This window comes from Pithys albifrons, chromosome 5 (genome assembly GCF_047495875.1).
Source record: "Pithys albifrons albifrons isolate INPA30051 chromosome 5, PitAlb_v1, whole genome shotgun sequence".
Taxonomy (NCBI): domain Eukaryota; kingdom Metazoa; phylum Chordata; class Aves; order Passeriformes; family Thamnophilidae; genus Pithys; species Pithys albifrons.
The window spans coordinates 36,429,414-36,454,130 of NC_092462.1; the positions used below are offsets into that span (position 1 = coordinate 36,429,414).

Consider the following 24,717-nt stretch of genomic DNA (forward strand, 5'->3'; position numbering starts at 1 on the left):
ATGATGATGGCTACACCAGACACTTCCTCCTCTGGGGAAAGCAGTTTATAACTACTGTGCACCTGATATGCTGTGACGAGACTGAAGTCCGTCATGAACAGACTGAAATGGACTTACCTACCTCTTTTGAAGTACTTGCAGAAAAATGGAGATGGGAAAAGATCAACCCAATCCTCAGTTCTCTCTACAATTTTTGCATTATATTCATCATTCCAAGCTTCTTATATTATGGAATCTGGAGACTTTCTCTATGAGCAGAAATACCCTCCTAAGAATTCTGAAAATAAGTTCTGGTAATTTTATTGGCAAATTCTTTACAAGTAATTTATGTTTAACGTTTGCATACACTATTTGATGTAGTTGTTTGCTAAGAAAATATTTATTAGGATTGGAAGTTTAACATAGTAAATCAAACACTTAACATTCAGTGGACTTCACATAGATATAAAATACCTTACAAAATTTGTTTATGGAATTACACAAAGCAAATGCACAGGGTTTGTCTGTTTCTACACTGAATTAATCCCAAGCCAAAACCAAAAAATAACCCCTAAAAGATCACAAAAAAAGGCATGATAAACTGCATTTTTGTCATTGTTGCACTGCTATGTAATAAGCCCTTTTTACAAACGTTTACTCAATGTTAAAAAAATCAATTAAAATATATTCCATCTAACAAATCTATTGGATTAACATCTGATTTTTAACTGACTTTACACCATGAAATTCTATTAATAGAGGTAACTTAGTCACTTAAGTTTAAAATATGGAGAGTAGAGATAGAAAAAATTAACCTTTAGTAGTCTTTAATATAAAATGCGCTAAATTTTCCAAAATAAGATTACGACACACTAGTGCCAATTTATGCTGACAAAAGCTGATATCAGCTTCTTTCTAACTAAAATTCATTTCACAATACCTTTATATATTACATGAATATTCAAGTAAACTATTTAAAAATGCAAAAATGAATTATACAGTGTTTCAGAGAGATGTTTAATTTGGGAATGCTGTCATGTCCAACTATATATATTTATAGATATATTTTTTCTTGTTTTTAAGACCATCATGATACTACTACCTGATATTGCAAGAAATCTCTGTCATTACCATTTTATATTTCTCAATGTATAACTTCAAAAAATTATAAAGATTTAACATACCACTGTGTACTTTGTTATCGTTTCTGTGTATGGTGTGACACTGAGTCACCTTACTGGCTTGCCTTTGTAAAGTGCTGACTTACAGCCAAATGACATCAGATTTAAATGGAGATGATGGTGCTCAGTGCCTTACAAGAAAATCACCATTAAACTGCTATAATCAAACAATAAAATAATAAAAAAGTTCAGCTGAGTAGGGCGTGTTCACCAGTGTTAAATCTCTTAACAAAACCCTGAAAAGACTAACAATGTATTTCTTGCAGGCTGCATTCTTTACATCCACCAGCTGCAAGGGTATTACAATATTTTATTAATGATTCAAACACTGGACACCTTCTCTAGTACAAGGCGAGTTGCTCACTAGTTTTGGTCAAGTGGCTTTTGGGAAACTTTCAGGGCAAAATAACCCAACAACAGGAGATTGGAATGGAAAACGCCAACCATGCACAGTTACATTACTGCAGGAATTGAGTAACACATGCAACACAAAGAAAAAGAACATACCAAAGTAACAATGGTTAAGAAGTTAGTAAAGTTTTCACAGTGTTTCATACAGCCTTTTACTTTAACACAAGTGCATCACTTACCACCACTATTGCTCAGACATTTTAAAACATCTCTTGGCCATGCAGATCAGTTTGAGAAGAAAACAGCAAATTACACGTCTTAGGCATTTTTAGACATTAAGTACAACTTATAATTTTATTTTTATATTCAGTCTTATCAAACAGATGTTTTCAAGTTATAGTCATTCTAAGTGTTGGGCTTTAACATTCCTTCCAATTTTGCTGGATCCTGAGCGCTAAATGCCCAAGGAACTGGCCAAATATACAAAGCTAAGCTTTGTTCAAATAGCCAAGTTATTACATAAACAGAAGGTATAGGGAATTTCTTGTTACCAGTCCTAAATTTCTTCCCTCCTAACCTTGAGATGATCCTAACCTTGAGATGGTTTTATTCAGTTGTTCACATACATCTTTGCTTCCTGGAAACATCATTCTACTTGGGTGATTTATGAAGAAGCAAAACTAGACTCAAGAACACCACTGACTTTTTTTCTCTGTCTAAAAAAGAAAATACACATTTTTCCCCATTTGGCAAATTCCATTTGACGCCACATCACCACCACTCAACATTAACTCATACAACAGAGACTTACTCCACTGTTAGACACAGCAGGGGAAAAATGTCCAGAGGATAAATGGGAGGCTCTTTATCAGATATAATTGTTTGCTCATAAGGAGAGAATCCAGCTTCCCCTTAGTTATTTTTTCATAAATTAATAATTTGTTAAAATCATAGTCACAAGAATTTTAGCTATTACACAAAATTCAAGTTTAAAAAAAAACAAGAATAAATTAGTTACAGCCTTGTAAACAATTGCTCATTTATGTAACATACTTGGGGGAAAAATTCCTCTATATAATAAATCAGACAGTACAAGGCACACATCACACTTAAGAATTCAAAGTGATAAAACCAGCAGAAGCCTTCATCTTCTTTTTTTGCTGGTGCAATTGTGCTATAGACACTGTAAAAATATGTAGATTTTTGTTTACATTACAGTCATTTGAAAATATTTCATGACTGTGCTTTTTCTGGCAAAATATTTGTGCTATTTTACAGTACAGTATGATTTGAAGCTCTTGGAATGAACCTTCTCAAATGTTCTCTACAAAGCTGCCGGGGAAAAGGCCAGTCTTTCCATTGCGTTGCAGAGTGCCTTTGAACCAGCCATCCTCACGCTTTTTGTGTACAAAAACAATGTCACCTTCCTTAAGTTCAAGTTCTGCTTCACTCTGAGGAGGATAGGACACCACAACCCTGTACCTGTGTAATTAGAAAAAAACACCTTTGTTTAGGTTCTTTTTATTCCCCCTTCTTTATAAACATTATAAATTTAAATCCAAATGCATGCATATCCTATCAAGTTTTTCTCACTGAGATCCCTGTAAAAATCCAGACAATGGTTAAGTAACAGGAGAAAACTGTAATAATTTTTTTCAATATAAATTTACAGACTCTTCCAGTCAGCACAACTCAAAAATAATCAAAGCATTCACAGCAGTAACTAGGCATAATTTTACAACTGTATGTTTAATATGATATTATCCCACGAATGGCTCTTCACAAAAAGCGCAGAACAAAAAGAAGGAATAAACAAAATCTATTAATTTACATTGCTGTTTTAAATTATTTTAATTTTTCTTAGAAACTTTTCAGGATAGAACACACACCACCTTATTTGGACACAGCTTCACAATTTATGTACTACTATATTAAAAATAAACATTTTAAAAGTGTTCTACTCAACAATTTTCTTAAGTATCTAACACAAAAAAAAGTGTATTTTTTGAATTTGTCACAGTAAAATCACTTTTCAAATATGAGCGCATTAAAAAGAGGCTACACTCCTCTCTTTTTTTTAAATATTAAAATAAGAGTAATTAAAAGTAATACTTTTCCATTTTTAAATATCCGTGACATCACTCAATCTCTTCTACCATGGTTTGAGTTCACATCAACCCAATATTTAGGTGTTGCAGCTCTGTAGTCCATCATTTCAACTTCTTGATCAAGTTTTCTGATAGATATTCAACTCAGTTCTTAGCTATACAACCAATGTCAGCATGATGAAATCAAATACAATCAATGGCTGACTGTAAAATTCAAAAGCTTCTAAAGTTTAAAATCTTAAATGCAGTGCTAGGAAATATGCTGGGAAGAATATAATTTCCCATTAAAATCAGAACATTTTGCATTCATGAAGACTATATATTATTTCATAGATTAAGATAACTATTATCTTAATAAGCTTAAAATAATTCATTATTTTAATAGATTAAAATAAATCAATGATCTGATGAAAAGGCAAAATAACAGTATATAGTCTAGTAAAGGATGAAATACCAATTATAGCTCAATACATGCATAACAATACAAGTTAATTCTGTAATACTGAAGCAGAGAAAGATACTGTGTTATAGTACTACATTTTGCTTAAGAACATATACAACAAAAATGAAGTCTGTCCATATAGTCAGAAAAGAGTAACAGGACTTTGTAAATGAAGTCTCTTGAGAAATCTACACATAGCAAATCACATTTAGCCTTGATCAGTTGTCAAATGTTATTTACTAGTGACTTATAAACTACAACTGTTTCAGATATAGCAATCTCCAGATTTGAGAGCACTGGAATTATTAGATTGATGCTTCATAAAAGCTACCAAGCCAATTACAAGATTCATTGGTGTGCAGCTTCAGAATGTTCTGCATCCAACCAGGCCTGCAGTACCTTCTGCTGTGGACAACTCGGGTTTTAATGCTGACTTAGGAATCAAATATTTTTAATAGACTGTAAGTTTAATTGAGACTGGAAAACAAGAGCCTTTACTCACACAGGACAAGGACAAGGTAGTGAAGGACAAAGAACAGCAGTAGAGCTATGAAGAACTTCTACTGTTGTTACAAAGCAGTTGCTTCCAGGCTGAAATTAACGAGCACACTCCACAGCACTAATTTTATCCAAAAGAGAGCCTGTAAAACAATGAGTTTGAAGAAAAAATACCTGCCTGCCTTACCTTGCGCTCTGTCAGATGCTGCCCTATAAACATTTGACTCAAAATACTCTTGGTTTCAGATTCTTATTCTGTCAGTGCCCTCTGTGCTCCTCTGAACTGACAGACTCCTCTCTCCTGCTGCTGCTTGCTAAGTATTAAAACCAACAGCTTTGCAAAAATCCACCTTCTCTTTGCCCTCCCTAGAGGATCTCCCTAGAGGTTCTCCTGAGCTTTCCCTACAGTGTCAAGCAACCTCTCAACTCTGCGGGAATTTTGTGCTACTTCTTGTTAAATTTTATCTTCCTGACTACTTCAAATTTCCATTTTGTAATCTAATGTCTAAAGCAGAGCACAACATCCCAGTTTTAAAGTGCTACTTTACTGTATTTTTTGATGTTTAATGAGAAGAAACCCATATAAGTTTTGCACCTGTAAATCACATGTTCTTTTTCAAATTTTAAGCCACATTTTACAAATTCTATTTGCCCAAAGAGGGGTGATCACATCCAGACCTATCACACATCCACACAGCTGTCTATCCAGATCACCCTGGATCAGCTATGGAACAAAAACTACTTCTCCATTACTTATTTCATCACCCACAACATCCTGTCAAAACTATCAATTTAATGCAGAATAAAGAGCTTATGCTTCAGCTCAAAAGTTCATTGCAAGGTCCCTGAAGAAAAATAATCATATTTACTAAGCATGACCTATGTTTTGGAAAAACATGTTCATTCCCACATGTTTGAATCTTCCAAAACACTTTCTTATTTGTGTCCCTATTCCATATTTGCAAATGTATTTAATGTCTGAAGGTCAAATTTGCAGATCTTTTGTGGTCATCTAATCTTAATATTTTACACCCACTATGAGTTTTTTTCTTTTATTCTTTAACTGTCTTATATTATTTTTCATTAGCTCTCAAAATATTATCCTAGTTCTTTTTAATCAGCTAGAGATAGAATGTTTATAAAAATAAAAGTACTTTAGCTTTCCAGAAGTAGTCCCAGTACTTGCCATCAGCTCTTTGCTGATATTCTGCTGGCAATATCCCACAGTGGTTTTGCTTTGTATTTGTCAATTTTTTTTTGGAGTAGGGTCGTGATCTGTGTTTCCATTTCTCCATTCTATTTTTCATTTTTAATATTAGCATTTCTCACATTTTCCAGTAACATGAAAAAGATTATATTTTTCATGTGTTTCTCCCTTTCTTCATTGCTTCTGTTTCACTGGACACAAAATACTGCTTTTCTTCACAGATAGTTGTAGTTAATTTTTGGACAATTATCTGTGGTTTTCTTGATCACCAAGTGGATAAAAATACTTTCTCACACAGAGAAGATTTTAGGTGAGGAAAACACAGAAAGTTGGAATCACTATCATTACAGAAGTTAAACTCATACTTACTACTCAACTTTTTGACTTAATTTCTTTCTCTTGCACTTTGAATTTTTACTTTTCAGTTCATCTGTGCCCTGCTGTTGTGCATCTCTTCTGTCTGCTGAGTGGGTGCCCTGACTCCTCCAGATCATCAACGCCCATCCAGGGCAGGTTGGTGCTCAGCATTTCATTAATAGCATTAAATGCTGCCAGATGTGGTAAGACTTGCTGCCCTCTAAAGCCACTGGGCTGCTCACTGGGAGCAGATGTTACACCAGTAATTTTGTGGTGGATAAAATGACTTGGGGTCACTTTAATCACAGAACAAAATTACTGCTGTCCTTCACTGTAACTGGATGAAGGATTCATTTTATAGTTTAGGATATGCAGTGGCGTGTATTTAGGTTCAACTTCAGGTCTTTATTGTGGGGTGCTGCGTAGCTTATTATTACAGCTGTGTGTATTTACTCTAAAATTTAAGGCTATTTAAGCAATGTTTCCCTCTAAAAGAGAAAGCTCATGAAAAGAGCTTGAAATTTTCTTTTAACTCTTGTAATGGAAAAAACTAAACTCCTCAGATAACCAAATTCCTGTATATTCATAGCATAGCATGTCTCACTCTGGGAACTGCAGGAAGTTGAGTCTATCTTTTTAAAGAAAAGACAGTGATCCTTGGCCTTGTCAGTGCTGCATCAATACAAGAAATCACAACACCCCGACAACTTGAGTCTTGTCTGGAGAATCAGAAGAAATGAGTGAACTCCGTTGCAGAGTCTCAGGTGACAGGAAGTCTCCAAACTCTAAGCAAGGCTTGGCACAAATTTCTGTTAAACATCTCCGCTCCTTTTCTAGAAGGAACATATGAAAGATCATGGACCACAGAAAGCAACAAACCTAGTTCACAGGAGAAGAGTGAATACAGGAATGGGAACAACAGAAAAGACCTGCAGTAGTAAGATTTAAGAGAATGTCACAGTCTTTTCTTCCTTTAGTGAAATAGCAGCCAATGGTATTAAGTATCCATCTACAAGGCCATGTCACTGAGAGCTTGTTTACCATCAAACAAATCAAATGTCTATCCCCTTATCCTGCATGATTGGGAAAAAGTTCATAGGCTTTACATCTAATTTACTGTAGAACATACAGGAAAGACAATCTGGGACATTTTAGTGAATGGAAAAACAATGAGATTAGCATAAAAAATTGACATAGAATCTTAAAGGAAGAAAAGAGTTTGGGGAAAACTGTATCCAAAGCATGAATATTTTCAAGTGCTCTCCAGAGTTGAGCCAGCTTCTTTTGCTCCTAATTCATGCGGTGTAATCTGCAGAATCTGACTCGTAAATCCTATAGTCACCATCAAAAATAAAACTTGAACACTAATATTACACTGCAAAGCCAGAGTCAGAATAGACAGAGTATTGTTTCTTTTTCCAGTCAAATTGTAATCTGTGATTGGAACTGTGAGATGTAAATCCTAGCAGGAGCTTTTTGTTGAGCTTATCCTCATCAATATTTTCGTCCTCAACTCACAGTTTTCACTGAAGATGCCATTCCATCATCACTATGATTCTTACTCACTCCGTCTTCCAAAATGCTGAAGAGCAATCAATGCTTATAAATTACTTTGAAGATACTGAGTAGCATGTAAATTTTGAGTATTATTAACCAACACATTTTAAGCAATTCAGCCAAAGGAAATGGGCACATCAGCTCAGGGAAAACATTAACCCTGTCCTGAAAAGGACAAAGGGAACCCAGAAATTCTGTTTAAACACCCTGACAAAAATGTAACAATTCTGTATGACCACCAGTGAGAATAATCTTGTGGTAACACTTCTCCAGTAGCAATTGTCACTTGAAAAATAGTAGATACAGAGAATGTTTAATTTATTATTAGATCAATAAAACTATACAGCATCGTTTTCTTTAAGTAGTTCTGAGAAAAAAAATCCATAATGAAAATGAAAAAACCTACTTTTTGTGAGGATATAAAGAGCTTTACACTTATATGTACTGGTCATGCCAGAATGAATTTGATATTATTTTCACATTCAAAGCCTAAAAGCTTACTACTGTGCTAAACAGACTTATGATACTGTGTGAATAAGTGATGTTATTCTTAAGAGAAAAATCTTTCAGGTTTTATTTCTCATCTCTAAGTGTAAATCAACTCCAGAAATTCGGTATGAAATAGAAATTTCCTGTAAGGAAATTGCATAGAAATAATAATTAATATTTCAAAAATATTAAAGGTACGACAGAAGTGAACTTTAAGACAAGTAGAAAGTTATATACTGTCTGGATCTTAATACATGGGTAAAGCTTAAGATCAGTGGGCCTCTGGAAGTACAACAGGATGCTCACACATGTGAGTTAACAGTATCAAAACTAAGTCTACAATAGTCAGCTTGAATCAGTTCGGTCCCAGAGCTGTTAACATTGCAACTCTACTATTTTTTCCCTGTACACCACACAATCTTGTAGCTACTGCAGAAGAAATGTTGTGACATTCTTCATACTACCTGTCTGCTACCAGGAAAAATAAAAGCCAAAACTGCCACTTCCCTCACAGTCTGTGCAATCTACTGAGTACTTGGAAATTGAAAAACAACAGGTGGACACAAAAGTGACAGAACTTTTAAGCAACTGACTGTCAGTTTCTGAGTGCAGATAACTGCGTGTTTTTCAGACTCATTTGCCAGAGCATACAGGCTGCCCTAGACTGCACAGTCACGGGGCATTCAGGCAGCAAAAGTACCTTTGTAACAGCTCAAGAAAACACATATTAAGAAGCCTACACATAGAAAAAAGTCTCATTCACCATATATTTAGGCTGGCATTAGGCAGTTAAATGCCACCCTGACACCTAATCCCATCAGATCTCAGAAGCTAAGCAGGGTCAGCCCTGGTTAGTACTTGGATGGGAGACCTCCTGGCAGTACCGGGGGCTGTAGGTTCTAGTCCTCAGGACTTCACTGTCACCATCCAAGCTTACTCGGCCGTGGCAGATGAACCTCAGGAGTTACAGGGTGTGGGGCCAGTTCTGCGCACGCTGTGCCTCACCTAAAAAATCCACTGTGCAGGCTCGAAGGACACACCCACGTGGGGAGAGCCCAAAATCCTCATTCACAAAGCCTGGCCATGGGAGGCTGGCAGTACATGCACTGCTAATAAAGGACTAACCTGTTATTCATAGTTATAAGCATATAATGTGCTTCTGTTTTGCAAGATAGGACACCTATTTTATCTTCCTCAGTTTTCATCAAACCTGTGATCATATTTGCGTGTCTATTCATTCAAAAATTTTAGAGTAACGTAAAAAATAAACAAATATAAGCATGAATATTGGTTAATGAGCAAATAAAACATTGTTAAAAATAACTGTCATCTTGCTGTAAAATTTCAGCATTTTGAAGCAGTCCTAATATACACCACAAGTGTCAGAGAATGGATTTTTTCTTGGTTTCCCCAAGTCTAGCTGTGTAGGATAATTTACCTTTCACAGACAAGAGGCCTGGATTCATTCAGAGCTGGACCCAGCGATGAGCAAGGCTGCCGAGGTGGTGGTGCTATTGGAATAGAGGAATCCAGGGAACTTGTTTTCCAATGCAATGTCTCCTGTGCCAGCCCAGAGGCTTCGCTGTCAGTGGGACACGATCCAGCTTTGCTGTGAGTGCCTGCTGATGGAAGGTCTGGCCCCACTGCACCTTGCAGGGCTAACTCTGCAGCTGCTTGCTCAGCCTCCAGTGTTGGTGATGCTGGAGGTGACAATCGAGGCTTGCGTTTAGTGGATGCTCCAGAAAGTAGTTTCAACAAACCTTTTTTTTCTTTCTGTAAACCAAAAGCAGTGCCTTGTTTTAGAATAAAAGTCTACTGTAAAGAGTTGAACACTTCCTTCTGATAGATGACATCATGCTCAAGAGAACTCAGTAAATAGTGAGATACTAGAAATTGTGAAAATTAGAAAGATAATGATGAAAATTACAAAAAATAAAGAAAATTATTAACATTTTATAGAGAAAACAGTAAGTAATTTAGACCATAAACTAGCTAAGTCCTTTTGCTTAGTTAGGTTAAAACCACCCCAAAAGGTTATCTAGAAAAAGGTGTGAGGAGTTAGATTCCCACAACGGGAATTTAAGAAGTAAAACATTTCATTAACATCAACATTTCTAGGAAGATATAAAGATTTATTTCAAACCAAGCAGAGAGAAAAGTCTGTTGTGGTAGCTGCTGTTCAGATAAGTTTCTTTCATTTATCCCCCCTCAGTAAGGGAAGACCTTCAGGACTTAACAAAAATTTGCCCCAAGTAGAATGTATTGTGTTTTGCTGCTCTGCTAGAGGGGAGGATTGTAAACATTCTTTCTGCTTGTCCAGACAAGAATCCTTGAAGACTATTACCTACCCTGAAGAGAATTATTTAAGTAGCTTTAGTGTTTGTCTTTTTTTGTTTTTAAGGGGTGTGGCAGTGATCTCCTTACCAACCCTCTGAGTGAATTTAGTGCTTATGAGAGGTGCCAGATTGTAAGCCCTGGAGACAAAAATACGCTATTTAACCACAGATGGAGAAAAGCATGAGCAATGTGAGGGCTTTTTTATAGCCTGAGATGTAGTGGAATTGGTGAATTAAAAAATCCTCAGTCCTTTTTCCAAGTCTCCAATAAGTTAAAGCCGTTTCAGCAAAGATCTGCTGTGTAGCCCATGGGAAGGAAAAAGAAATTTCAACACTCCAAATATATTAGTATTGTTCACCTTAAACTATAGGTAAGTTTTCTAGAAGCCCTGCTTAAGGGCATCTCAGTCTGATTTCAATGTCTATGGTTAAAGTAATTTTAAAACAAAGTTTTAGGTACATCCATTTGACAATAATCAACAAAAACCCCTAAAAAGTGGCTAACATTAGTGTACAGCCTAAGATTAAAATCTTCATAAACTTCATTAAGCAGCCACAACAGCATGTGGCTGAAGAGTAGCAAGGTAAAGTCTAAAACATCTGAGATGCAAAGACAGTTGTCCCAAGGAAAAAAAATTCTAACTACACCACAACTGTAAAACAAAATCAGTAAGGAAGTTGGAGGCATTTTTTGGACTACAACATCATACAATCACATGGCTTGTTGAACAGTGAGAATGAGTTTAGACACAGAGGAAAATACTTTAAATAGAAGAAAGGAAAGCAGAATCACTAGAAACTGTAGTGATGTATATTTATGAAGACAATTATGTGCATTCTTTCTTTGTCCAACAAACACTGTTGGTAAAATGTTTTTCATAATCTCTCTGTGTGCCTGCTTAATAAGGAAAGCAACCTAAAAGAATACTGATTTTCATTTTATTTTAATAGACTGAAATTTTTATGTCCCGCAGGTTCATGGAGGGGGGTTTGTTGTGTTGTTTAATCTCTTAAAAGATTGTATGATGAAAACAGGAGAATTCAAGGGAATTACTTTATTCACCACCCACCTTGCCATCCTTGTCTGCTTTACTGACAGCAGCATTTCCACCAGCTGCTAAAGCACTCTCTGGAGATGCAGGAGCTCCAGGGTGAGTATTTACAGTTTTCCCACTAATATCTCCCTCCAAGGATGAAGCAGCAATGTTAGGAGAATTCAAAGAAGCTGCTGCACATGCCAGTGGGATGGTTGAGCGGTTCACATTCACAGCTGTGACGTAAGCAGCACTATTTGGAAGCTGGGGCTGGAGCTGCTGGGAGGCAGCAGAGTGGTGTGGAATGATCACAGCTGCAGGAATAAGGCATGTTGGACTTTGTGCTTGTATGGGTGTGACTGCTGCTGTAGGTCTTTCTTGACTATGTGAGGCAACTGGAAGAAAAGAATTAAATATGAGATGGTTCGTCTTTTCACAAGACATACAAAGTGAGGTACAGTCACTTTGTTATAGATGATCAGTCACAAGAAGTTTTCTTCCTACCTTCTTAACTTCCATTCATGTTATAAAATGACATGATACATAGCATCAAATTTCTCTTACCTGAATAAAGTAGCAGCATATGCTACCCTCCATGCACCACTATGCAACAGAAGAATAACAGCACTGCAACTGTTGTTGGAGAAATCCAAGCTGCTAATTGAAATGCTTCACATGCAGACAAAGATGAAAAGTGAAGATTACATTTTAGTACCTAAGAGCTAGTACCTACTGCCTGGAACTTGTTTGCTCCTTTTAATATGATGTGTAGTTGTCAGGGCACATAATTAAAGTAGGGAGACACACTCCTTACAGAAGCTGCTAAAAATATAATTGGATTGTTTCCCTAAACTATTCACAAAATCCACAATAGATTTAGTGCATCTTTCAAACAGTAAAGAACAGTGGCAACTACTGCTAGGAGTGGTTTCTCTGAAAACATAAGCTATTGTCTCCTGGGATGTTTAAATATAGCAGTGGATTTACTCATAACCCTGTGAAATAAAAGGAATATCTACACTGGAAGATGGAGCATAGCACAGGGCTCACAATACTAACCTTGGTTGCAGCTGAGCTGCAAAGAACAGAGCTCTGCATGAACTAATTAATCCTTTCCAAGAAATAACATTGCTATTATAGTCATATGGTCAATCATACATGCTCCTGGATCATTTCCACATCTTGGGCATCTCTGCACCATTGTGTGGTACGAAGTGCAGACATTTCAGCTGAACAATATGATGCAAAATGCACCAGTGCTGCACAGTCTCTCTCCTTCAAATACTTGGAAACTTTCTATCTAAGGAGGGGTCATCCCTCTAGGTTGGTACATGCACATCTCAAATTTATCCATTCATTTTGATTTTTAGATACTGATTAGAGTTTCAGACTTGTTATCAGTGATATCCCAGAATCAAGCCGATAGAACTTGCTTTCTTTATTCTGCTTTCTACAAATTCCCTTGGTAAACTGATTAGATTGCAGCAACAGTGTATTAGAGAAGATTGACAAAGTTCCCAAATTTGATATAACAATTCTACAGTATTATACCCTATTACAATCTCTACACTAAAAAACACAAGTTCTTTCTTTAAAAAAAAAACCCAAAGCAACCAAACAAAAGGTGCATCATTAAATTGAAATGTCTAATTTTTTGACAGATAACCTCTTCCCCTGTAGCAGACCCCTGCTAACCCTGAGTAGCACAAAAAAATTGAAAAAAAGATAAGGAGAGTGCAGCAGGATTTTTTGTAAAAAATCATTACTAATGTTGCCTTTTGTTTATGAGATGCCAGTTTTCTTACCAGTAACTGCTATTCTTCAAATATGTCTACACTCACATGCAATTTATGTACTACAAGCAAGGAACAGCTTTCTGGTTTTGTTTTCTTACACCTGACAAAATTCATAGGAAAAGTGCTTCATCACCATATTTTCATACAATTTATCCTTTAATGAAGTAGGTAGAATATATGTTTTCTTCATAGTTCCTTTTAATCAAAGGATACATACCCTCTTGACAAAGGTGATGTCAAGCAATGTCTCACTAAGATCATTTGAAGAAGGGTCCTCAAAGCCCTGAGCTAAACTGAAACTGGAGAACAGACCCACAAAATGCAGCATTGATCTGTGAGGCCTCACTAAGAGAGTAATACTCAGCAAAACGTGCTAGAGAAAGCTCACTATGATGATGTTTCAGATGCTGACTGCTAAGTTCTCTGTAGCATTTGAACACAGAGCAGCCATTATTACTTCAGTTCTCAGATCCTTGTAAGGGCAGATCTGTATTTGTGACTGAACAGCACACCTTTACACAATCTACTGTTAAGTTCTCTGCATAGAAAGTGCAGCCCCTTTGAATTTTACACTTTGGACTTGAAAAGTTGGTGGGAAGTATCTTGTCACGTTTGTCAGCTGAGGAAGGGTAAAAGCTTATTCATCTTGACAGCAGTGCAGAGATGCAGGGACAGAAAGGCCTCTGGAGTCCATAGGAGCTTTCTCCTTGGTGCTGTCATTTGCAAGCTTCTAGGCAGCTCAAAAGAAATCACCTGTGCCCGAGAGGCAAGAAAATACAGATGCTTTACTTAGTTTCTCTTACTAGCTGCCAACAGCATCTGGTTATTGTTATATAAAGGTAAAGAATTAAGTTGTTACAGAGGACTAACATATCTGTTTCAGGCCAGGATCAGATTGGAGGAAGATGGGACCAATTAAGGAAATAAAATACCTAAAGACATATATACACATCCTACCTTCAAAAGCAAACCTGGTGCTGACATCTGAAAGCACACAGGGTGTTTTAGGAGATGCATGAGTCAGAAGAGGCTAATTCATGGAACTTGAGACCATAAGTAATAATCATTCTTAAGGGGATAACAGATCATACCATTAGCATCTTTTGCTTTCTCTTCTGCTCTGCCAATAAGAATCTTGTGATTTAAAAAACTTTTTGCCATGACTCTCAGCCAAGACATCTCAGTCCCTAAATTCAAGACTGAAAGAGGGAACACTGGGATAGTCTGACATAGAGTTTTTGTTTTTTCCTTTTCTTTTAAGGCTCTTGGAACAACTCAAACAGATTAGGCTGCAGTTGTGAGGTATTTTCTTAGTCTGGCAAATCCACAGAGGAGTGCACTGATTTGGTAAACAAAACCTCTTGAAAACACCACTTTCAATCTTTTTGAATTTGCATTTAAATAACAAGAAGGCATGTTTCACTGTGATCTGGCCTGTCCCAGACAGTAAATACAGATTTATACCTTTCAGAAATACAGAATTTTACTACATAGATCATATGGATCTTGAAACCAGTACAGCCTTAGTGTTTCAGAGTCAAAGCTGAAAGAAGTTGCAGTCAAGGTTAGAGAACAAACTGGAATGTCTAAGGACCAATCCTAAGCCAGAGACCTGAAAAAGAAGGAAAGAACACTAAAGGTATTCAAGATGTTAAAAAATAATTTAAAAGTGAATGGGAACTTAGAGCAATCTGTAGCTGTTACGCAGTTAACACACAGAAAAATAAGCTATGACTCAGATGTTCTTAACACTTTTACTACTATATAAATTGCATGAGTGGGGAAGCTCAAAGAATGTCCCCATCCCAGATACTGCTGGAACAAAAAAAAGTCACATGAAGTACTTGCATATAAATTCCCAACAGTGGCAATATATATGTACATATAGCTGCTCAGAGGAGAATAATTAAAGATTCAACACCTCAGAGGGATATATTGTCATTTCACATCTAAACAATGACAGTAAAAAAACCTCAACAAATATTTACATATATCCTCACTCCAGCCATGTGCCCAGACAGACCCTACAGTTTGTCTACCACACATAAGAAGTTTGGGGTTTTTTGTTGGTTTTTTTTCTTTACCTGTTCTAACTGCATTGCGAGCCTGGTTGACTGTCATTTGTCCTGTCACGTGCATAAGGACCTTGGTTTGTGGACTAGTTTGGATATGTGCCGCAGAAACCACAGCTGTAGGTACTGTGCTGGAGTTCACTGCCACACCATTCCCCTGGAGCTTCTGGGATGTTCCACTAGCAGTGGAAGGGCTGACCATAGTTACCACTCGTCCTGTTTGGCCAGCAGTAGACAAGGGAACTTTTGTTTGTGATGCACTTGTCACCGTCCTGCCAAAATTAAAAGCAAAACACTAAAACACAATTGAAAAAATTAGCTAGTTACTAAACCACCCAGGTCTTCTATTATCCAATTTCAGCATTAAATACAAGAATAGAATAATTCTGGACTTGAAACTAGATAAACTATTTATCCACTTGCATAATACTATACCTTGTAACTGGAGCCACATAATTTCCAGGAAAAACACCGATCTTGCTTGTATGCATGGAAGTTCCCTTGAACCAGCCATCTTGGCAGCGTTCAAACACCAGGAACATTTCCCCCTTCCGCAGTTCCAGTTCATCTTCTTTTCGAGGAGTGTAAGGGTAGATAGCAATGTACCTAAGGGACAGGAAAAGACATGCAATCAATAAAGCCAAAACAATTGAAAACATCACTTGTATTTCCTGGAGCAGAGAGTTCAGTCAGAGATGAGAAGGCATTGGAGAAAGGGTTATGGGTTAGTTGATCCATCATACTATTACAATATTAAAACAAGTTTTGGTAATATTACGGGAAACAATGACAATTAAGAATATCCTCTTAACTGCACTTTAATAAAATGCAAAATACTTGTAGTAGGACTGTCCATCTTCTAAATTAGTGATCTTAATTAAGTAGGTGTTCATCAACTACACATCCCACCATGTCCCACTTCTCTCTCCCTACACATGCCTCTAATACTTCTTACATTTTGTGACACAACAATTTCTTTCTTATTGGGAGTGTTGGGGAGAATGTAGAAGTTTTGTTGATTGGGAATGAAAGGCTTATTATCAGAACTACTTTCCATTGAAGTTTCCCTGTTCAAACTGCAGTGCAAAAGAAAAAAATATGTTACTTAAAATTGAAGACTATGGGTAAGGTAGTTAGCAGTTACTCACTTATAAAGTTTATTACCTTTTTTATTTTCTAGGCAACACTAATGCATAATACAGTGCATTTGAAATCATAGTGAGAGTTCAGAAGCAATTTACATTTTTTTCTTTTTACAAAAAACATTCTTAGGGAAAAAAGTTTAAAAAATGCTGAAACTCCTGCAGTTGCATCTTGGAATGTTCCTAAAGTCATCTTTGAATAAGATGGCACAATTCCATGTTATCACATTAGAAAGCAATACTGTTATAACCACTACAGTGTTCTGTTTTCTGCCACAGTTTGAACATAAGAAAAATGTTTGAATGTTGTTTACATATTTATTGACCCAAACCAATGGAAAATAGCATTCTAATAAATCCCATTTTTCAAAAATAATATACTTTTCACAAGAGGCAGCCAGTTAGGCAGATGGATGAACTATCTCCGTTTTCAAAACAGGATCCATAGTTACTTGCAATGCTAGTCTTTTCCACTCCCCTTGTAACCCCAAGGGCAAAAACATGGCTTTACAAAACATTCTTTCATCAAAATTGTCTCTTGTGCCCAGTAACAATGGCATTACTTTCATGCTTCACCTTTTTGCATTATGTGTTTGCTCTTTGCTGTTCACAAAAGAAACTTCACAGCATCTGCAAGAATCCTTTAAAGGCAGTACAGGTATACATGATAGAGCAAGTCAGAAATATGCTTTAAAGGTAACACACAGTACACTGGTAGCAGAAGGCTTCACTGGTACATGATTTACGGGTGATGTACAAAGCCACACACTAAAGCTCTATGGAAAAGCAACTTATTTGCTTTAATTGATGTCCATTAACTTCCCATTTAGTTAAATCATTCCAAATTGCATTAGTATCCTCATAAAGAGTAACCCTTTAAAGATGGAGGATGGAAGTAAATGAGATGGGGACCTGATTAACTGCACTAGGCACAGTAATCCGTAAGAATCAGTGTTAAAATGCATGACAAAAAAAGAAACAGCCCAAATACAGATGCACCTGCTATACAAGTGCCCTCTTTTGGAGCAGAAGGAAACCTGGTGGGAAGATAAAAAGACAGACAGAACAAAAGTGGTCCTTGCAATATTCAGACATGTCCTAATAGATGGTTCAGCATCTCCTGAATTTTATATTTTCTTTTCTACTTCCCATTCCTCAAGCTGTACACAAAGAAGTTTTCAAGAAGAAAGACGTTGTCAGCAGCACATGTTAATATACAAAATATTTTCACCCAGAAGGATGATGCACATTTGCTTGTATTACAAGTGAGAATACAGAATGCTAACTAGCAGGTTTCTGCCTTCAGTCCAAATTGCCACCCACCAATTAAGGGCACTGTAGAATCTTCGGTCAAATTTCAATTGCCACTGACACAAGTAGTCTGACAGTAACATGTTAATATAAGAGTCCAAATGAAATACATCACTTTCTGTGTTTTGGCATAAGTTATTCCATATGAGAATAGCCTTTTCATACCAGACATAATGGAAAACATTGAATAAATTCACTCCAGTATTTGACACTTGGGAGTTATACAGTATTCAGTGCTATCACAAGGATTCATTCATCTTCTGCATGACAAACAATATTTTTGAAGTGAGCCCTTTCAATGCACACCAACAGCTGACGATATTTATCTAAGACATAAACAACACTCAGTATTGAAGGCTTTTTGGGGATATCACCTTTATACATGCTTTCATTCTGAGTTGTATGCTTGGCTCTCTGGCAGTTCTAGCAGAACACAGCCAGCTGCCATGATACACACACAGGTGAAGTTATCGATCTCGTTCCATTTTCTGACTGGCAAAAAGTTTCAGTTTTACTTACACACTTGGACGAGTTTGTGGTCGTAGATGTGCCACTTGGTCAGTTGATCCTGATGTAGACCTTTGTATTACACCTGCAGACTGAGGTCCAGAAGTGGCTGATGCAATGATTGCAGCAGACAAGAGAGGTGGTGGCGGAAGTGGGGGATTCATATTCTGATTTTAAAAGAAAAGAAGAAATAGCAACAGATGTTCAACATTGTTTGATGAGCTGAATCAGCAGCAAAAAAAACCCAAAAGCATGGAAATGGGAAAAACCCATCTGAGTCCAGTATTCCTTTACCTACTGATATAACTGAAATGTTAGGTTTGCCTGTATTTCTCTTTTTCCAGCTTAAAATCTTGAAGTTTTGGCAGCTAATTAAGCAAATGACAAGCAATTTCTCAGCACTGGAAAAATGGAAAGCATTGTTTATAATTATAACATCTTTAGGATAAGGCTTGACAAAAATTCAGAAGCCTTCCAGGAGGTAGATTTTGCATCCTACTGATGACTGTACTTCATAACATGATTGTTTTTGTAACCTAAAGCTGTAACATAATATACAATTCAGCTGCAGTGCACCCAAAAGCACCCCTTCTGGGGGAAATTTTCTTTTGATGTATGGGTTACAAAAGCGAGCACAATATGAGACTATAGTCACTGAGCTATTGTTACCACTTTCTCCTTTCTTCTTATTTAAAGAGTTAGCTTTTGAAATTCAGTATTATCAAGATTGGTAATCTTTAACAAATACCCCAGTAAAAAGGCACCGCAGATCATAATGGCAGTCCTGCCTACAGACTTCTGTGCCTTTTGAGAATCAATGGAGCAATTGTTACCTTCTGCTCTGTAAAGCTTCAGACAATTCTTTAGGACCTTGTGTACTGACACTCCTGGGAAAAGGCGCTCACAAAATGAGAGCTTTTCCACACACCCCCTTCCAAAAATAACTATTTGTGTTACAACACACAAAAAGAGTAATAAAAAAACTCCAACATTTGAAAATTTAAAACTGAATTAATTTCAAACATAATCTTCAATTTAATGCAATCCTTTAGTATTGAAACAAAGCTCAAACCCATGATACTTCTGGTTTAAAAACCACAGAACTAGAACAATATTTAACAAAACATCCTGAAGTAGTGCCTGGCCCTTCCAATACATTGGCATATAAATACACAGCTTTACACTATCAGTTTGGAAAATATGTAATTTTAATTCCTCTCAAACAGTCCACTTCTAAAGTTTTTCTAAACTAAGTTTTAGTCCTACACTGTGTGATTATTACCTCGCTGCATTTGGTGGAAGTGTTAATAAAGAGACAGCTCTATCAACCAGGTTTATGCTGTCCAGACACAGTAAAGAATGGCATAATTAAAAGCTTTCAAATCTAGAGAAGCCTGATCAACTCTTAGTTTTTCAGTCAAAATTCTTATGCTTAGCTATGGTATAAATTGAATGCTACACTGTGAAATATTCCTATTTTATTTAAAGCTGTTTTTTTTTTCTGATTGTATGTTAAGTTCTTAAGACCAAATAGGCCTTCTGTAGCCAACGCAGAACAGACATGACCTGCCGGAAAAACATCATTGTGAGCTTTAATACTAGTAGTTGTTTACAGGAACAGCAATTGCATTTGCTTGACATTCTAGATCCTTATCCATACAACAATCTTGAAAGTCTTTAGATAATTCATACTGAAACATTTCTCTTTCAGCTGTATTACAGCCAAAGTTATTTCCCCCTCCCAGTCAGTTGCAACTAAAGTCTTGGCTGAATTCAAGCTGAATGTGAGCATCTAACTTTCATGCAACTTGTCAATAAAATGTAAATTTAATTTTTTTTAGGCATTTAGATTTCTTCATACATGATAAAACTTGTAAATACACATTAAGAGATCATTAGCTAGAATTCTTTAAAATTAAAGCTACTCATGCACAATATCAAGGTTGTCATGAATCCACACTTCCTGCATGTCTAAAGATATAAATGCTGAGCATTGTTTTTTATTCATTTGAACACATAATATACACTGAAGTTTTAGCTGCAATAAAGGCACCTTCACAGCTCTATTTATTCTGCTACATTCAGGTTGTGCTCTCCACCCTGTGTCTATCAGCATGGCAATGAGACCTGCAGTGAGCCACAGCCCAATTAAACTCCTAAAGACTTGGCAAGCACTGAGAAATCTAAATAAACTGCTAGGCTTGAGAGGACTGACATTCCTGTTTGCACTGCTACAACTCGATACATAGATCCAAAAGATTCAGCCATGTTTCCAAGAAGTTTTCCGGCATGTAACCATTTTTCTGGCTATTGAGAAACACACCTACCAGAGCACATGCTGGTTTTGATGGTTCCCATAGTCAGCAATCCATGAAAGAATATATGCAAACTGCACATGATTCAAAAAATATGTTTAACAATAGTTAAGAGTATCTTAGGCAGTTGAGGGAAGAAAATTGAAAGTTTCTGCAACTACTTTTCAGTCATCAAGTGTAGTTTCAAGCACGTAAAACAGCAAATAAGTGATAAATTTTATTTTCCAACTGGATGATGAAAAATGACACAATTTGATACTTAATTTCTGTTAAAACTTCAAATAGTACCTATACTATACATATACATAGTACTAAATTTAATCAGGCTGCCTTCCCATATCAGTTAATTGAAGATCAATAATCAGCTCACCTAAAGAACCATAAAAGCAGAGTAGTAGAAAAGAACATTCATTAACTGTCTTCGCTCCCACAAGACCTAGGAAAAATATATGGCTTGCAAAATTCCCTGAGGGCTAACAAATTAGGGCTTATGTTTCACAAAATTCGTAAACTAAGTGTTATCAGGAACAGGTTTCTCATACAAAACCTCAGTTTCTTTCAGCTGTTTCCTCTTCCTAACAAAAGTTGATTTGAATTTTTGTTGATTAAAACTAGAAGAGTTATTTAAATCTCCTCCTGACTTGCACTATTGAATCATCTGTGAGCACACAAAAGAGATTTAAATGTCATTAGTACACTACATAACCCTCACAGCTTATGCCTCATTAATAATAATTCAGACTACTTTATATACTTCAGCATAGCAGGGCAACTTTTCTTTTTGTGTGTGTACAAGAGAACAAGACCAGAAAAATGAACACACCAAGACACTATTTTAAAGTCAACATATCCAATCTGCAGAAGTAGCAGTATGGACATCTAGGCTGATTGCAGTCCAACACACTTTTCACTTCTCAAGATATTGTCAAGGCAGAATGAAAGGAAGGTAAGTTATCTCTTGTTGCTACATTGTTTTTCTGCTGCTGCTTTTGAATGTAACTCCAACTTTGTTGTGGTATATTTGGTTTCTGTTTTTCCCATATCATGGTTCAAATCACATACTTCAAGATTTTGGTTTTTAAGCAAATTCTATGGCAACTAGATCTCCTCATTAGATAACTACCTTATAAATTAAATCCAAGAATTTCCTCCCAACTAAGTAAGCCTTGCATTATTGTATGTGCATATTTTCATCCAACGACTACTGAACTTGACATCTGTTATTTATATTTTACAAAGAACTTGAAATATACTAAGCACCTAGAAGGTTCAAAAATACCCATGGCCAAGAAGAGCAGACCAATTAATGCCCCCATTAAAGGTTAAGCTGTGGTTTGAAGTCCCAAAGAACAGTGTAAGTGATAATATCACAGCCAAAAGCCTAGCTGTGAGAAGTCTGTCTCAGTTCATAGCTTCTTCAAAGAATCAAATCTCAAAACACAAGGAAGAATTAATGTTGTTGGCTTAAGAATTGCTACTGTAAAATAAATATCACAGGTTTTCTGAATGCAAATTAAAATCCCATGTAAGTGACCCAAGCAGCAATGAGCATATGCAGTCACTTGAAAAAGACACTCTCATTCTTAAAGATTATTTGTCAATTTACCTGCAAATTTGTAAATTATTTAATTCATACAATGCTGGTTACCAAAGAGCATCTATAAAACATTATTATGGACAAAATAAAATTAATACAATTGGCATTTTTGAACCACCATAGCATTTCCCAACATAACAACATAAGAAACTAAAAAGCAATCCTATATGCATATACAGATTAAAGAGGCACAGGCTTCTTTGGGCTAGGAATTAATCCAAACTGTTGAGAGAAACTTGCTACACAACAAAACAGCTCAAAATATCTCCTCTTGACAATAAAGAAAGCTATCCTTCTTACAGGAGATGAGGAGACACTAGCTTTTCCTTGCTTTGAGATTCAGAACAGATAAATGTAGCAGAAGTTCAGAATTACAGTAACAGAAAATATTCTCCTCTTCTTCACCAACAGATAATCATGCTCATTCTCAAACTTCTTTCTCCTTTATTTTGAGCTTAGCATTAACTACAAACAGCTTGCTCTCAAAAAAACAATTACTTTCAATAGTGTTATAAACACAGATACGATTGACAGGAAGGACATCCAATGAAACCACCTTAAACCTAAAGAGAAACTCATCCTGTTCCCATCCAAGTTCTTTGTCTTTTGCTTGGTATTCAGAAATTAAGAGAAAAGCTAAAGGGAGAAACTTAGAGAAACACAGAATATACACTTAAAAAACCAAAAAATACAAGAGCAAAAGGACTCAAGCCAACCACTTCTGATGTATTAAAACATACAACCACAATTGTTCTGCAGCTTAAAATAAATGCTCAGAATGTCAGGAAGGGTATTTCCACAAGGGAAACATCTAGAGAAACAGAGTATCACTTTCTCTCTTGACCTGTCAGAACCATTTTGCACATTTCTAAAATGAAAACAAGAATTTATGAAACAAGAGGAAAAGCAGAAGTAAAAGATATACCTCACAGTCTGTGACTTTACAAACTGCATCATCATCTAATATCATCTACAGCAAAAGACCTGACTCTAGCCTGAGCTGCCAGCTTGCATTTTAGTCATGCTGAAAACAAGTCAAGAAGAAACAGAACATTATGTACAGAAAGTTATTGACTTCAAAAGAGGTTGGCAGAGAATAATTCAGGTTCTCAGTGGGAATTATACGCCTAATTGGAAACATAAGCAGGAACATGGTTATCACAAAGCCAAAGCAGCACCCCAAGAAACAGGACGATCATATGGCAGGAGTTCCATTCCATGCAGCATTTAGCACTGTAATTTAATTCCTGTGGGTACCAGTGGTGAGATCGCCTTTGAACAAGCTTGTGCAACTAAAGCACCCGAGGTGGTTTAACAACTTTGCACCATCACCAAAATAAAGTGTTTTTCCATGTTGGCATCAAATAAAGAACTACTGATTCATATTAACAAACAGAAATGTTTGTTACTGAGTGGAAGAAAAGGAGCTTCTGACAGAACTTTTGAAATTATGGATTGAGTCCTGCCTGCTCAATCCTCTCCAAAACTTCAGCATCTCAGCCACAAATCGAATGAAATCCATTACTCAATGTTTGCAGCATATGCTAGCTGGACTTGCATTCTGCCTATCAGCAAAAATGATACCAAAAGCGATTTGTTTGCTCAGTTCTCATAGGTATTTTCTGAAGGACAGTATGAAAGAAGTATAAAAGACTCCATGGACTAATACATAAGCAGCTAATTGTTTCTAGTATTAGCTGTACAAAAGCAAAAAAAGACCTGCAGGTCCTTTCTGGTGGACACCAACTTGAACATGATCCTTCCCCTCTCCTCAGCACTGATGTGGCCAAACCTGCAGTGGAATATCCAGTTCTGGGCTCCCCAGAACAAGAGAGGCACACACATACTGGAGAGTCCAGGGAAGGGTCACTAAGATAATTAAGGGACTGGAGCACTTCTCCTATGAAGAAAGGTTACAAAAGCTGGGACTGTCCAACCTAGAGAAAGTTCAGGAGAATCCCATTAATGTATTTAATTAAGTGAAGGGAAGGAACAAAGATGATGAAGCTATGCTTTTTTCAGTGGTGCCCAGAAATGCATAGTGAAACACAGGAGGCTCAGTCCAAGTATGAGAAAACAGTTTTTCACTGTGAGGGTGACAGAGTACTGGCACAGGTTGCCCAGAGAGGTTGTGAAGTCTCCATCCTTGGAGCTACTGAAAAGCTTTTTGGACACAGTCCTGGGCAACTGGCTCTAGATGGCCTTGCTTGAGGAGGAGGGTTAGACTGGACAACCTCAAAAGGCCTTTCTAACCTCATCTGCTCCATGACATTAAAATATGAATCTAAAAAGAAGGAGATTAATTGCTTCCAGGTTAGCATACATTTAACAGTAAGATTACACAGACAAGCCACAGGTTGAAGGAGTCAACAATTCAACTATAAGAGGGCAAAGCATTGCTACAGTGCAACCTGCCTTATTCAGTAAGGCAGGGCAAA

General features: G+C 36.6%; 1 protein-coding gene across 2 annotated transcripts in view; it reads right to left on the minus strand.

Moving 5' to 3' along the window:
• Window positions 1-296: 296 nt before the first annotated feature.
• The window catches only part of SH3RF1 (SH3 domain containing ring finger 1), an 83,970-nt gene continuing 59,549 nt past the window's right edge, over window positions 297-24,717 (minus strand). For both annotated transcript variants that reach the window (XM_071556221.1, XM_071556222.1), the window contains exons 7-12: window positions 18,380-18,534; window positions 15,843-16,013; window positions 15,420-15,679; window positions 11,576-11,934; window positions 9,608-9,942; window positions 297-2,993 (exon numbers count right to left, since the gene is read on the minus strand). In XM_071556221.1, the coding sequence (XP_071412322.1) occupies window positions 2,825-2,993; window positions 9,608-9,942; window positions 11,576-11,934; window positions 15,420-15,679; window positions 15,843-16,013; window positions 18,380-18,534 (1,449 nt within the window). In that variant the 3' untranslated portion in view covers window positions 297-2,824. The remainder of the gene's footprint in view (window positions 2,994-9,607; window positions 9,943-11,575; window positions 11,935-15,419; window positions 15,680-15,842; window positions 16,014-18,379; window positions 18,535-24,717) is intronic.